Source organism: Balaenoptera physalus, assembly GCF_965194825.1.
Source record: "Balaenoptera physalus genome assembly, chromosome: 13".
Classification (NCBI taxonomy): domain Eukaryota; kingdom Metazoa; phylum Chordata; class Mammalia; order Artiodactyla; family Balaenopteridae; genus Balaenoptera; species Balaenoptera physalus.
The window spans coordinates 42,416,768-42,432,295 of record NC_138892.1 but is presented as its reverse complement, the minus strand read 5'-3'; the positions used below and the strand labels follow the sequence as shown (position 1 = coordinate 42,432,295).

The 15,528-nt window shown below is 33.4% G+C and overlaps 1 protein-coding gene across 5 annotated transcripts in view; it reads left to right on the top strand.

The window, feature by feature from the left end:
- The window catches only part of ZDHHC17 (zDHHC palmitoyltransferase 17), a 137,404-nt gene that overhangs the window by 48,261 nt on the left and 73,615 nt on the right, over window positions 1-15,528 (top strand). For all 5 annotated transcript variants that reach the window (XM_082418986.1, XM_082418989.1, XM_082418990.1 and 2 more), the window contains exons 6-8: window positions 868-932; window positions 1,588-1,750; window positions 9,191-9,316. In XM_082418986.1, the coding sequence (XP_082275112.1) occupies window positions 868-932; window positions 1,588-1,750; window positions 9,191-9,316 (354 nt within the window). The remainder of the gene's footprint in view (window positions 1-867; window positions 933-1,587; window positions 1,751-9,190; window positions 9,317-15,528) is intronic.

Below are 15,528 nucleotides of genomic sequence, written 5' to 3'. Positions count from 1 at the left end.
AAAACTGAAAAATCAAAAAGTAGCAATTCAGTTATCTTATTTTTAAAGATGTGGAGGTAAAGACCAAAGTAATGAGCTAAAAAAAGTGAAAATGGTGGGGAGTAAGACAGAGGATTGCTTTATTACCTTGCTTTTTCACTGCAAACTTTGTAGAATTAGTTAATTCTAAAAATATTTATGTGTAGTGACATAGTGATAAAAAGCAAACAAACTTTTTTGAATCTGTTGAAGTTTATTGAATTTATTCTTTGTTTTAAAATGCCTAGGAATAAATAGGGTATTATTATTCCCTCCTATCATGAATTAGTATAAATAAGTTTTTCAGAGACATAAGTCATTTATTTAATTGATCCTTTGAGGGTGAAAGATCAAGAGTATGTCAAGATCTTTTTTTTTTTTTTTTTTTTTTAATTTATTTTTATTTATTTATGGCTGTGCTAGGTCTTCATTTCTGTGCGAGGGCTTTCTCTAGTTGCGGCAAGTGGGGGCTACTCTTCATCGCGGTGCGCGGGCCTCTCACTATTGCGGCCTCTGTTGTTGCGGAGCACAGGCTGTCAAGATCTTTAAATGAAAACATTGAAAGGCTGAGTGAAGCATCTTAAAAGGGAAAACGAGAAATAGAAGTTAATTAAATATTGAATATATACTTAATATATGTCAATTAGATACTTATATCCACATTAATTAAAATATTCAGTGATAATAGTTTTATTTTAAAGTTAAGAAAGAAAAAGTTTCATAAATCACCCTTGATTGAGTGCTGTTATTATGTTGGCTTCTCCTGTGATGTGTAAATTATATTTTTCTCAGTAAATTTGGTAAGAACTTAGAAGTTTTTACTGTCTGACTTTCTTTTTACTATATCAGGATGTAGATATGATGGATCAGAATGGGATGACGCCTTTAATGTGGGCAGCTTATAGAACACATAGGTATGTAACCGTTTATAAAATACTTATTCAGATAATTTTCAGCATAATAAAATGTAAAATAAGTGATGAGAAAAAGCAATTAATGTTATACTTACTAATATTTAAAATTCTTATAATGAGTACATAGTATATAACATAAATTACCTTTTTGGATGTTTTGAGTTTCTGTGTTTACCTTTATGTTGGTAATTGTAGTATCCTTAAGGTATTCTTCTTTTAACAATTTCCAAGAATGGAAGATGTTACCTTCTTTTTAAAAAGTGACTCATTTTTATGTGATTTGCATATTGGCAAGTTTAACATACTAATTAGTAAGTTGCCTTAAATCATTTTTGGAACAATCTAGATTTAAATTTAAATTTTTAATTGTTTAATTATATAGATATTAATGGCATTAATCCCTAGGTGAAAAATAATAAATGTCAGGACGAAGTGTGCTCTCTCTTCAGAGTAGTTTAGGTTATATGGTGTTGCATGTATTTAATACTTCATATTAAGAATGTTGTCTCATTACTCATTATAAAGTTGTTGAAAATAGGTTAGAATAGAAGTGTTCCAAGATGGAATGCAGCCACAATCAGTTTAGTATCTGTAATGATTTCTATAATTGAAATTAGGGTTGTTGTTGTTGTTGTGTTTTTTTTTTCCTTTTCAGTGTGGATCCAACTAGATTGCTTTTAACATTCAATGTTTCAGTTAACCTTGGTGACAAGTATCACAAAAACACTGCTCTGCATTGGGCAGTACTAGCAGGGAATACCACAGTCATTAGTCTTCTTCTGGAAGCTGGAGCTAATGTCGATGCCCAGAATATCAAGGTAAAACTAGCCTGTATTGATTGTGCTTTGTGAAGTGTGGTTACCAAGATGGGAATTCCTTAATAAAACATAGGTTTTTTGACAGACTTTCAGAGGTGGAAGAAACTTCTCATTTAAGCTCAACCCTTTGCTTCCATGCAAGAATTTGTTTTGAAAGACTGATTTATTTACTTTCGTCTTTTTAGTATTGGAGTAATTTTCAGATTTTGGTGGCCTTTGCATTAGTGAATTCTTACTGACTTCTGGAAATTAAATTACATAATCTGTTTTTATAGCTGAATAGAATAGTTTTCTGGTTTCTTTAAGAAGATCATTGCAGAGAAGCACAAGTTTATATCACAAGTATGCATAATAACTTTTAGTAATTTTTTGACTTGGTCATTGATTGTCTCATTTTTTTAAAGGTCAAGACCTTTAAATTTGATAAACACCTTCATGATGTTTATAGGAGAACTCCTCTCCCCCAAATGCTGGACTAATCCAGGAAAAGTATACCAAAAAAGTATACAAAATTATCTAAGAGCAAAGAAGCACAATTAACATTTACACTCTGAGCATTTAGAAATTCATAAACATTTTATGAATACCTGCCAGAAAATGCTATTGGTAGTCTTAAATTTTGGTTAACCATTCTCATTTTTAAAGCTTCAGGATCCGCCATGTCTTCAGCAACAGACTCTTTCTGTGAAATGACTTAAAAGTTTTAAACATCATCTTTTAATAATGTGCATTCATAAATATCTTTGTGCCCGTTGACAGATTTTCTTTCATTTTGACTATAGACCGTAGTATTTTCTGAGTCATGCTTCTTAAATTTGTAAGGAATATGTGCTAATTAAATATGAAAGGAGTTCGAGTCATATAATAATCTAAAATGCCAATCAAAAAGTAGGTTATCTCCTGCTGGATCAGGGCATCTTTTTATGTTGCAATGAATAGTTCTTCCTCTATTTGATTACTCTAAGAAGAGAAGGTTAAACTACTAAAATAAAATAGTTTAAATTTGTTTACGATTATAACCAATTTTTAGAAATGAGTCTAATTAGTTAAAAGTAAATATCGAATATCTTATTGGAAACTGTAAGAAACTGAGAAAACCATGTATTTTCTTTTTCTTTTTTTTAAATTTCAAGTCTTCGTGTCTTTACCCAAAGTGATCAGAATGGTCTAGTATCTGCTAGTAAATGTATGGAAAGAGGAAAGTCAACTTACCATAGTGCCTGACATGTGATGGGCGCTCTAAGTATTTGTTGACTGACTGAAGATTCGTGTAGTCTTGAGCTTTACCTCTAAGCTAGTTTTCATGACTATGCTAGCATACCTCTCTGCCACTTCTGAAATCGTAGAGAGAAATTTTTGCTTTTCCAAACATTTTTAAATAGGAAGTTCTGAAAAGTTCATAACACTGTGATTAGTAAATTAGGCTGACCCCATGGCCTAAAGTGTAAGAAAGGAGGAGTTTGACTAAACCTGACCAATATCCCCATGAGAAAAAATTAATGAGATGACCTTATGTTTTATTATCTGAATTGCTTTAGAGTGTTATTTTTTCATCTCTTAGCTACTAGATAGCCATTCCTAAAGTGAGTCATGCCCCAGGAATACATTTCCAGTATTTAGTGTTATATTTTTGAAAAAATAGAACCAATTTCACTACAGCAAATAGTGAGTCTCCATAGACTTCGCAAAAGTCATATAAATATATTGAAATTACATTTGTACCAAAGAATTATGACAAGATTACTGCACAGTTTTGGAATTTGAAACTAGTAGTGTATATTTTCAGAACATTTAAAAATATCTTTTCTTACCATATAAAATTTTAGATAACTTCTCTTCATTCATGAACTTTAAGTATTTGAGGTGTGGTTTGTAAGTTTAATGTCTTTTCAACTTGTACTCCACATTAACCATTGTATAAACTTTTGATTAGTCTTAGTAAAAGAAATAATCTATAATGAATTTCAACAGAAAGGTAATGGTAAGAATGGAGATAGTTGAACTGATTTAAATGGTTCAAACCTTGTATTTTTTGATGTTTTATAGGCTCAGCACATGAATTATTTGGTACCAAGATGGGATAAACTGGAATGCAGCTTCCTTAACTAGTACAGTTCATGTGACTACGTTCCAGAGTCTATTGTGTCAAATAATTGAGCTACTTATTGTACCTGTAGAACTTTTACTGAAACACATCTATTTTTTTTTTTTGGTTACTTTCTTTTTATTAATGTTTTAATTTTATCTGACTGTATCATCAAGGTTGGCCATTGACAAAAAGAAGTTATTTTAAATATAATTCCTTGCTAGCTCTGGAGTAACATTTTTTTTTAACTTTTTATGAGGTATAATTGGTATATAACATTATACAACTTTCAGGTGTACAACATAATGATTTGACATCTGTACACATTGCAAAATGACCAACAAGTCCAGTCAACATCCATCACCATACACAGTCACAAAATTTTCTTTTTTCTTGTGATGCAAACCCTCAAGCTTTGCTCTTAGCAACTTCTGAATATGCACTATAGTATTATTATTATTTTTTTTAATAATTTTTTTTTTTTTGGCTGCACTGGGTCTTAGTTATGGCGTGCGGGATCTTTGTTGCGGCATGTGGACTCTCTTAGTTGCGGCATGCGGACTCTCTTAGTTGCAGCATGCAGGCTTCTTAGTTGCGGTGTGTGGACTCTTAGTTGCGGTGTGCGGACTCTTAATTGTGGCATGCAAACTCCTAGTTACGGCATGTGTGCGGGATCTAGTTTCCCGACCAGGGGTCGAACCGGGGCCCCCTGCATTGGGAGCATGGAGTCTTACCCACTGGACCACCAAGGAAGTACCTGCACTATAGTATTATTAACTATAGTTGCCATTATGTACATTACATCCTCGTGACTTATTTCTTTTAGAACTGGAAGTTTGTACCTTTGACCCCCTTCACTAATCTTCCTCACCCCCCACAGTGCACTGCCTACCTCTGACAATCACCAATCTGTTCTCTGTATTTATGAGCTTGAGTTTTGTTGTTGTTGTTATTTGTTTATTTTTTTGTTTAGATTCCACATATAAGTGATATCATATGGTATTTGTTTTTCTCTGTTTGACTTATTTGGAGTGACATTGTTTTTAAAGGAAATAAAGTCTAAGGAGTTGCTTCAGTTGCTCAGGGAACATTTATACTTTCAGAGTAAAAATAATCTTTTTTAACCACACTGGTGAAAAAGTAGATTTTTGTTTAAAAATGTACTTTTAAAGTAATTAAAAGGATGAAATAAGTATCAAATACCTTTTCTACTGGAATCTGGCTGATTCCTAATATACTGAAGTCTAGTTATCACCTTCTAGTGGCAACCATTCATTCTTTCAACAGATATTTGTTTAATGCTGGGGAGTCAGTGTTTAAGATAGATGAAGTCCCTATTCTGTCAGAACTTATACTGTATTGAGGAAATGGACAATAAGTAAATTAAAAACACATACACATAGGCAAATGTGGTCATGACGAGGGCTAAGGGGGTCACATCAGATGAGAGTGATTTGTGAATGCCTCTGAGATGACATTTGCTTTGAGATTTGTCTGATGAGGGATCAGTTATGCAAAGATAATGGGAAAAACCTTTCCATGTAGAACAGCGGTCTCCAACCTTTTTGGCACCAGGGAACAGTTTTGTGGAAGACAGTTTTTCCACGGACTGGGGTGGGGGGCAATAAATGTAATTCAAGTGCGTTACGTTTATTGTGCACTTTATTTTTATTATTATTACATTGTAATATATGATGAAATAATTCTACAACTCACCATAATGCCGACAGGAGGCGGAGCTCAGGCGGTAATGCAAGCGATGGAGAGCGGCTGTAAATACAGATGAAACTTCACTTGCTTGCCTGCCGCTCACTACCTGCTGTGCGGCCCGGTTCCTAACAGGCCACACAGACCAGTACTGGCCCGGGAGTTGGGGACCCCTGATGTAGAGGAACCTACAAATGCAAGTCCCAAGGCCAGGAATAAGCTTGCCATGTTAGAGGTGTAGAAATGACAGCTTTGACCAAGTAGTGAGACACTGAGAGAGAGAGACAGGTACAAGGCCATGATAAGGAACTTTAATTGTATTCTCAGTCATGAGAAATAGTTGGAAGGATTTATGTAGAATGGTTATATAATCTTTGTGTTTTTAATATTTTTTAAAAAATTACTTTGGTATTTGGAGAATGTATTGAAGAATTAAGAAAATGGAAGGGATAGATGCAGATCAGTTAGGCTTTCATAATAAATCAGGCAAGTGATGATGTTAGTTTAGCCCATGATTGTAGAAGTAGTGATGGAGTGAAATGAATGGATTTGGAAATGATAGTTTAGAGTAGAAAAGAAAAGGTAGATTAGAAATGAAGGTGAAAGAAAAAAACATCGATTACTTAGGTTTTGGTTTGAATAACTGAGTGTCTTGTGATATGTATTGAAGTTGTGAAGATAGAAGGAAACAGACTTTTTTGGGAATGAAGGCAATAGAAATTGGTTCTGTTTTAGTCATATATAATTTGAGGTGGTGCGTTTTAGCTATGTGAAATGTCAAGCTAATTAAGTAAACTTAATTTTGAAAGTGAAAAATTCATTAATAAAAAAAAACCCAACCTAGATTGTTTGTCCTAGAATTTGACAAAGTCGATTCATAGCTGTGTATTTTTCCATTTTTCATTTTAAGTCTTGAGAAAGAAAGTCTGGTTGATAATCATAAATTGTACCAAGATGGAACCTGTAAATCTGGATATGGCTTTAATAGCTAGTAAAAGTTACATTCTTCAAAGAATATGAAAAATTATACTTAGTTATAATATTTATTGATTGGCCCTATTTCTTCTAAAATAGCTATTTCCTAAATAAAATTAAGCTTAAGTTTCTTAGAAATCTGTCTTTATATTAACTAGATATCCTTGTAAATTAGTTATTTGAGTAAGGGATTCAATTCTTTTAATATACAAATTATTCTTTTATCAAAATAAGAACTTATTTTGCAGACAATAAATATTAAATGATAGGTGACTTTAAAATGACTACTTTTGATCCTTAGAAGGATTAGGAATGGCCATAAGACCTTGATTAGAGGTTCTCAATCTGGGACCCAGCAGTGGATTTTGGTTAAGGGGTGGGTCCATGGACTTCTGAAATTGTTATAAATAAAGTATCAGCACTTTTCTGGGGAGAGAGTCAATGTCTTTTCATCAGACATGACTTAAATGAGTTCAAAAACCATGGCCCCAGATACTGGTTACATAGAATAAATTCAAATCTTCTGAAGTAATAACAGTGAGGAGGGGGAGTGATTTGGGACACTAAGACTTTAAGAAAAATGACCTATGCAGTAATCCCTTTTCATGGTAGCATCTCATTTGTGAATTTAAAGAATATTTCACCCCCTTGCACATGTTTTTGGTTGATAAATTTAGATGAATTGAGTTTGGGGAGGGCAGTTAATCTGAGTGCTGCCTACGCATTTATGATTTTTCTTTCTAAAGTTATCAAAGGACATAATTTTTAGCTTGTGCAAAATATAAAATTACTGAGCTTTGTTAATTAATATATTGAAAAACGCTTATATGGTTTCTTGAAAAGAGGTAAGAAACTATTTTCAGAAAATACCTCTTAAGTACCCCACCTAGATGGTCTCCAAGGAAGAATTTTCCTTAGTTTTAATAATGAAGTTCCACCTCACTTAGGCAAAAAGTGATCTTCCACCTGCCACCTTCCATAATGTGTATCACACCAAAACCCCTGAAGAATTTCTTTTATTACCAGTTAGTTACATAGTCTATAAATACTCCATGATTCTTGTTATTACTGCTGTTGTTATTATCATTTACTATTTTGGCCGACACATGGAGTGTTCAAATATAGACTTGACTTGGAACCCTGGTTTTAGTATAATCCTTTAAATTAATTGCTTGTTTATTTTACCAGCTGAATAAAAGAACTGTATAAAAGTAGTCAGATGACTAGAGGAGTAGTTGAAAGATTGCTTAAAGCTCCCTCCATCTTTTTATCTAGGCAATCCTTAGGTGTCACATGGCCCTCTAGTGGAAGGGATGCTCAGCTGGACCGAGGCAACTGCAGGATATTCTCTGGGAGTTGTTACCCAAGGGATTGCTTTTATTCAGGTAATCTTTTAGTTTGGATTAATTAGCTGGTTCTGACAACCTAGGTGACATAGAATTTTGGAATAGGTAAGGAGATATTTTAAAACAAATATCCCTATTTGTGAAAGACTCACCTAGATTAGCCCATTTCTTATTAAATACTATTGATCTTTTTATTAAAGAATTGGTTAGGCTTTTTGTTTTTATTGTTGTGTTGTTATTGTTGTTGCTCTTGGTGGTAGTGGTGTGTTTATTTTGTTGTTTGGTTCTTATTATTTTTCAGTGTTTTTTTTTTTAAATTAAATAAACTGTACTCCATACTTGATTAATAATTATCTCTCATAAGTAAGGAACCCAAGCCTCCTTATTTCTTTATTTTCATCCAGTTTTTTAAAATAAAATTTTAACATGTTTTTTCTTTTTTTAAAGTAATTTTCAATATTCATCCAGAATTCTTGAAATGTTGGTGAACAAAATTATTAATTTTACTTTTCTGTTTAAGGAAGGAGATAAAGAGTGGAGGATATTAAATAGAATAAAAATGTGGGTATCTAACTTGCAAAAGGAGAAAAAAGATTTTAAATTAATAAAGGCAAAAAGAAGCATAGATCTAGAGTTGGGGACACTCATTTCTTGTTTCTTACTGCCTTTAAAACATTTTAGTTCTGTTATACTCTTTGGAATTCTTTTTCTTGCAGTTAAAGGGAGCTACAAGTCTATAATGTAAGTTTAACCATTTTTTGTTACTACCCGTGTTCTCTTTGGAAATTCCTGGATGGGTGAATGAATTTAACATGATCAAGAATACCAATATAACAGTAGAAGTGGAAGTTGACTTTTCTCTTTCTTCCCTGTTCTTTTCTTCAGACTTTGTTCATCACTGAAATTAAACTGAGAGGTTTCTGGCAGTTTGGTATTACAGCAGGATGGTTTGTAGCAATAACTATTACTAATGAAACCCTTAAAGAATATGAAATAACTGGATAAACTTAATGGTAGCCTCTGATCCAGCAGGTGCTAAAATACCTACTTTTTGATTACTCTCTAAGTTAAAATGCAAGCAAATATAGAATCTATAGAATAAGAGGTGTAAATACATTTTCTGATTGAACCTTGAATGGGAACGTATAAGTAATATATGATTTAGAGTCTTTTAGTAATTGACTTTGCCAAACATAAAAACAATGTTAATGAACTAATACTGCAGTCAATTTATTTTTGTGGAAGTGCTTTAAAAGTTAGTAAACAAAATATTCTGCTTTTCCTTTCATTTTTTTTAACGTGAATTTCTTCTGATTATATTATCAGGGTGAATCAGCACTTGATTTGGCAAAGCAGAGAAAAAATGTGTGGATGATCAACCATTTGCAAGAGGCAAGGCAAGCAAAGGGATATGACAATCCATCTTTCCTTAGAAAGTTGAAAGCTGATAAGGTAAATTCATGACTGAAGATTTTCAATATATAGTCTTTTTAAGTACGATTCATAAGCATATTTTCTTAGCATGAATATTTACATTTACAGCCTTTAATCTTGGCATTGGCCAGTGTAATTTTTAAAACTTAATTTCACCCAAGTAAATAAAGGTAGATACCAAAGTTTAAGAAAGATGGTATATGTGAAATTGTTTAAATTTCCGTAGGCTACTAACATAAGCTTTAATGCATTAATTCAGCTGGCCTTTGTTAAGTAATAGAGAGATAATAAAAGTTTTTCCTGTTTAAGTGTATTTGTTAGTGTAGTAATAAATTGGGAAAAATCTTAGTCATATATATATATCTTTTTAAAAACTACTCACAACTCTAGCTATAGTTAATTTAAGCTTTTCATTCTTTTATAATATGTCATAACTTTTATTAGAGAGGGAGAAACTTATTATTCACTTCTCTTTAGAAAGTTCATTTTAGATCTTCCATAAAACCTTCAATTTTTAACTGTATGACTATTGGCTCAGTTGCCTAATTGTATGATTTCAAAACTAAGAACATTTTCCCGAAAGACAGGTCTGTATTTCTTAAAAATTTATTTCCGTAAAAGGAAAAATTAGCTGACAGTTTTTTTGTATACCAAAATAATTGACAAGGTATTTGCTAACTTGTCAGTAATCACAACTTGAATGGCATTAAGCCTTGGATATCATATATGTCCTATTTAGGCTGCTCTAGTGGTAATACTGTTTGTATAAAGTTAACATTGATCTATCTGTTACTAGAACAAAATAAGTTTTGGGTAAAGGGAAATAGACTTGAGAGCATGCCTTATTTATTTGTAGGAGTTCAGACTTCCTTAATGAGCTGAAAAGTTCACTGGTCCATTACTTAGACTTCAGAAGAATTAGATTTATAGTTTATAAACTTGCCTATTTTCAGTCCCATATTTGAGACTAAGGAGCAGTTTTTGCATGTCATGTCAACTTTTCATTTCACTATTAGATATGATATTAAAAATAGTTAATTATTTATTTACTTTGATGTTGCTCTGTCCTCTAGAATTTAGAGCAGTTTTGCTCAACAGAGTAAAAAATGGCTAATTTCTCATAATAACTAGGCTACTAGTAAAAACGTCTTTTATTACTCTGGAAAGTCCCATTGTCTTTATATGTTCATTTTGCTTAGTGTAAATATGCTAAAGGGTATTTTTTTTATGTATTGTCAGATGAAAATGACTTTGTAGATTCTAGATGTTTATTAATATATAAAGTTATTTATTATAGCAGTAATGAACTCTATATCAGGGTTATGTGTTCGGATATGGTTTCTTTTAAAAAGGTTGCCTCATTAAAAGTTTAGCACAATTTTATTAACATTTGTGTATATTATTGTGATCAGTTCAGAAATTGCATATTCCTGGTTTTTTGGGTTTTGTTTTTTTGCATTAGTAGCTTTAAATATATTATGCATTCTAAAAAGGTCACTAGATAAAAATATATGATGGATTGGGGCTTTGTGTAATTAAGTATTTGTATAGACTGTTCTCTTTCCAACTCACATTAGAAAAATTTAAATTATGAACATGACTTGGTTTGCTAGTCTGTGAAGTATGTTCTGTATTTAAAACTAAACAAGAAAACACCCAGGACTCAATAGCTTTTTCTAAAAATAAGTCATCCCAAAAGGGAAAAAAAGATATTTTTGGACAGTGATAGTAGACAGATATGAAAGGAGTCTTGATTTTAGAAAACTACTTTAAAAGCTGTTTGATTTTTAAGATTAGAAGATTTTAGGCAGATTTATGGTTAAATAAGTGTTACTTGCTTATTAATGAGTTAGAAAGAAATCTCTAAATCAGTGTTTCTCAGAATTTAAAAACCCACGATCCCTTTTGTTAACAGTGGAAATCTCACAGGTATTACTTTTTAATGTTGTTTATTGATTATGTGAGAATAAATCTGGGAAGATGGAGTAGATGTATTTTTTTCCCTATTCCTTCCTGCCAAGTACAACTAAAAAACCTGGACATTATGTACAAAACAAATATAGGAAGACTGAAGATGGAGAGAAGGTGGCAGAGCAGGTAGGGAGCTAAGGATCCAAAGAATGACATGGTGGTGAGTTCCCTGCATTTTCTTTTTTTGCCTCATATTTCCCAGAAGAGGAACTGACAAAGCCAACAACCCAGAATCATGAATGGTACAGGCAAAAAACGCTCCCCAAAAACCTGCTTTTTAGCCAAAGGACCACAAAAGAGGCAGCTTATTTAGCAAGATAGAAACTTTTAGAAAATAACTTTCTACTACAGCCAAACACAACAGAAAAAAACATGGCTCCACCCTGACTCACAACAGCAAAGGCCTAGACTTCCGCCCTTACCAGGCTATAATGATGTGCCCCAACTTCTCTTCTGGGGTGGTGTCAGGGAAGGTGGAGTGGAGAGTTGGGACTTTCATCCCCACTGGCTGTTAATGAGGTCCCATCCCCTGCTATTCTCAGTGGAGACCACATAGAAAACAGTAATGAGGCACTTGTAATCCTCCCAGTCAAGGAGATACCAGTAGAGGTATAGTGGAGAGCTGAAAGTCCCACCTTTGCCTGTCCGTAATGAGGAAACCCCTCCTCAGGTGTCAGTGAAGGCCCCCTTGGGATCCTGGACTTTCACCTCACCTGCCAGTAATGAGAAGGTGTCTCACTTCCCTCCCCCTGCCTACATCAGAGGAATCCACACAAAAGAAAAGGTTTAAATAAGATCCAGTGTCTCACAATACCCAAAATGTCTAGGTTTCAAACAAAAACCACATATCAAACCAAGAATCGAGAAGATCTAACTGAATGAAAAGAGGATCAGTAGATGCCAGTGTGATGACAGAGATGTTGGAATTATCTGACAGAAGAATTTAACAATCATCATAAAAAGCCTTTAGTGAATACTTATGAACATGCTTGAAACAACTGAAAAATAGAGTCTCAGCGAAGAAATAGAACTATAGAAATAGAATATAAAGAAGAACCAAATGGAAATTTTAAAACGGAAAATTATAATAGCCAAAATAAAAAAGAGTCAGTGGATGAGCTCAACAGCAGAAGAGAGGAGACAGAGGAAAGAATCAATGACCTTGAAGATAGACAATAAAAATTACCTGTTTTCAACAACAAAAGGAAATAAACTGAGAAAAACAAGCAAAATGGAACAGAACTTGAGGGACCTGTGGTTATACCAGGATATCTAACACTGATATGATGGGAGTACCAGAAGAAGAAAAGCGGGTGGAGCTGAAAAAGTACTCAAACATAGAATGGCCAAAAAACCCCCAAATTTGGCAAAAGACAGACCTGCAGATTAAAAGTGGAGCAAACCCTAAACAGAATAAACTCAAATCCAAACCAAACACATCATAGTCAAACTTCTGGAAACTAAAGACTAAGAAATAAAAATCTTGAAGTCCCCTTACCAGTAGGGGTAACATTATTCAAGAACACTGGATTTCTCATCAGAAACAGTAGAGGCAAAAGGAGCTGCCACATTTTCCAAGTGCTGGATGGAAAGAACTTTCAATCCAGAATCCTTTATCCAGTGAAAATATCTTTCAGGAATGAAGGAGAAGTCAACACATTTTCGGATAAAGGAAAAGTTAAGAGAATTTGTGGCCAGCAGACCTGCCCTAAAAAATGGCTAAGAGAAGTTCTTTAGACAGGAGGAAATGATAAAAGAAAGAATCTTGGAACATAAGATCATGGTAAGCAAAATTATGGGTAAATACTTTCCTTCTTATCCTACGTCTTCCAAATTATGTTTGACAGTTGAAGCAAAATTATAATACTGTTTGATGTGGATCTAAATTATGTAGAAAACATATTTGAGACTATTTATAATGTAAACAGGGGAGGGTAGAGGGACATTAATGGAGGTAAGGGTTCCACAGCTCACTTGAATTGGTAAAATGATGACACCAGTATACTGTGATGTTATATTTATATAATACTTAGAGTACCCACTCAAAAACACCATAGATAAAATAAAATTCTAAAAAGCTTTTCAGTAACCCACAAGAAGTTAGGAAAAAGAAACCAGAAACAAAGACACAGAACAAACAAAAAAACAAAAAATAAAATTATAGATTTAAACCCTAACATATCAATAATTAGAGTAACTGTAAATGGTCTAAATATCCCAATTAAAAGACAGATATTGGCAGTGTGGATTACAAAGTATGACTCAACTATATGCTGTCTGTAAGAAACTCACTTCACATACAAGAATATTGGCAAGTTACTTATATGGGCAAGTAGCAGAATGGAAATGACATATGATACCAAAAGCAGGCGAAGACAGTACAGAAAGGAAAACTATAGGCATACCTCATTTTATTGCATTTCACAGATATTTCGTTTTTGTTTGTTTGTTTGTTTTTGCAAAGTGAAGGTTTGTGGCAATCTGCATCTAGTAAGTCTTGTTGGTGCCGTCTTTCCAACAGCATTTGCTTACTTCGTGTCTCCATGTCACATTTTGGTAATTCTCCCAATATTTCAAACCCTCCACTAGCAAAAAGATTATGACTTGATGAAGGCTCAGATGATGGTTCGCATTTTTAGCAATAAAGTATTTTTTACTTAAAGTGTGTACAGTGTTTTTTTAGACATAATGCTATTGCATGCTTAATAGACTGCAGTATAGTGTAAACATAACTTTTTAAAATTGAAATGCAGTTGATGTCCAATATTATGTCAGTTTCACATGTACTACATAGTGATTTCACATTTGTATACATTATGAAATGATCACCACATTAAGTCTAGTAACCATTTGTCCCTATGCAAATTTATTACAATATTATTGACCATATTCCTTATGCTATATATTACATCCCATGGCTTATTTATTTTATAACTGGAGGTTTGTACCTCTTAATCCCCTTCATCTCTTTCACCCCCAACCCCCTCCCCTCTGGCAGCCACCTGTTCTTTGTATCTCTGAGTCTGTTTTTGGTTTGTTTGTTTGTTTGTTTTATTCCCCATATAAGTGAGACCATATGGTATTTGTCTTTCTCTGACTTATTTCACCTAGCATAATACCTCTCGATCCATTCATGTTGTCACAAATGGCAAGATTTCATTCTTTTTTATGGCTGAGTAATATCCCATTGTATGTATAGAATCACATTTTCTGTATCTATTCATCTCTATCAGTGGGCATTTAAGTTGCTACCATATCATGGTTATTGTAAATGATACTGCAGTGAACATTGAGGTGTATATATATTTTCCAATTAGGCTTTTTGTTTCTTTGGGTAAATACCCAGAAGTGAAATTGCTGGGTCATGTGTATTTTTAATTTTTTGAGGACCCTCCATACTGTTTTCCAGAGTGCCTGTACCAATTTACAATTCTACCAATAGTGCACAAGGATTCCCTTTTCTCCACATCCTTGCCAACATTTGTTATTTCTTGTCTTTTTTGATGATAGCCATTCCCACAGGTCTGAGGTGGTATCCTGTTTTCGTTTTGATTTGCATTTCCCTGATCAGTGATGTTGAGCATCTTTTCATATGTCTGTTGGCCATTTGTATATCTTCTTTGAAAAAATGTCTATTCCAGGTCCTCTGCCTACTTTATAATTGAGTTGTTTGTTTTTTTGATGTTGAGTTATATGAGTTCTTTGTATATTTTGGATATTAACCCCTTATCAGGTGTATCATATGCAGCTATCTTCTCCCATTCAGTGAGCTGCCCTTTTGGTTTGTTGTTGTTGTTGTCAGTTTCCTTTACTGTGGAAAACTTTTTTAGTTTCATGCAATCCCATTTGTTTACTTTTGGTTTTGTTTCCCTTGCTTGAAGAGACAGAGCCAAAAAAATATTGCTGAGACTGATGTCAAAGAGCATGTTGCCTGTTTTCTTCTAGGAGTTTTATGTTTCAGGTTTTACGTTCAAGTCTTTAATCCATTTTGAGTTTATTTTTGTGTGTGATGTGAGAAACTAGTCCAGTGTGGTTCTTTTACATGTAGCTGTCCAGTTTTCCCAACACCATTTAATGAAAAGGTTTTTTTCCCCTCATTTTATATTCTTGCTTCCTTTGTTGTAGATTAATTGATCATATAAACATGGGTTTATTTTGGGGCTCTCCATTCTGTTCCATTGATCTGTGTGTCTGTTTTTGTGCCAGTGCCATACTGTTTTGATTACTGTTAACTTTGCAGTATAGTTTGAAATCACAGA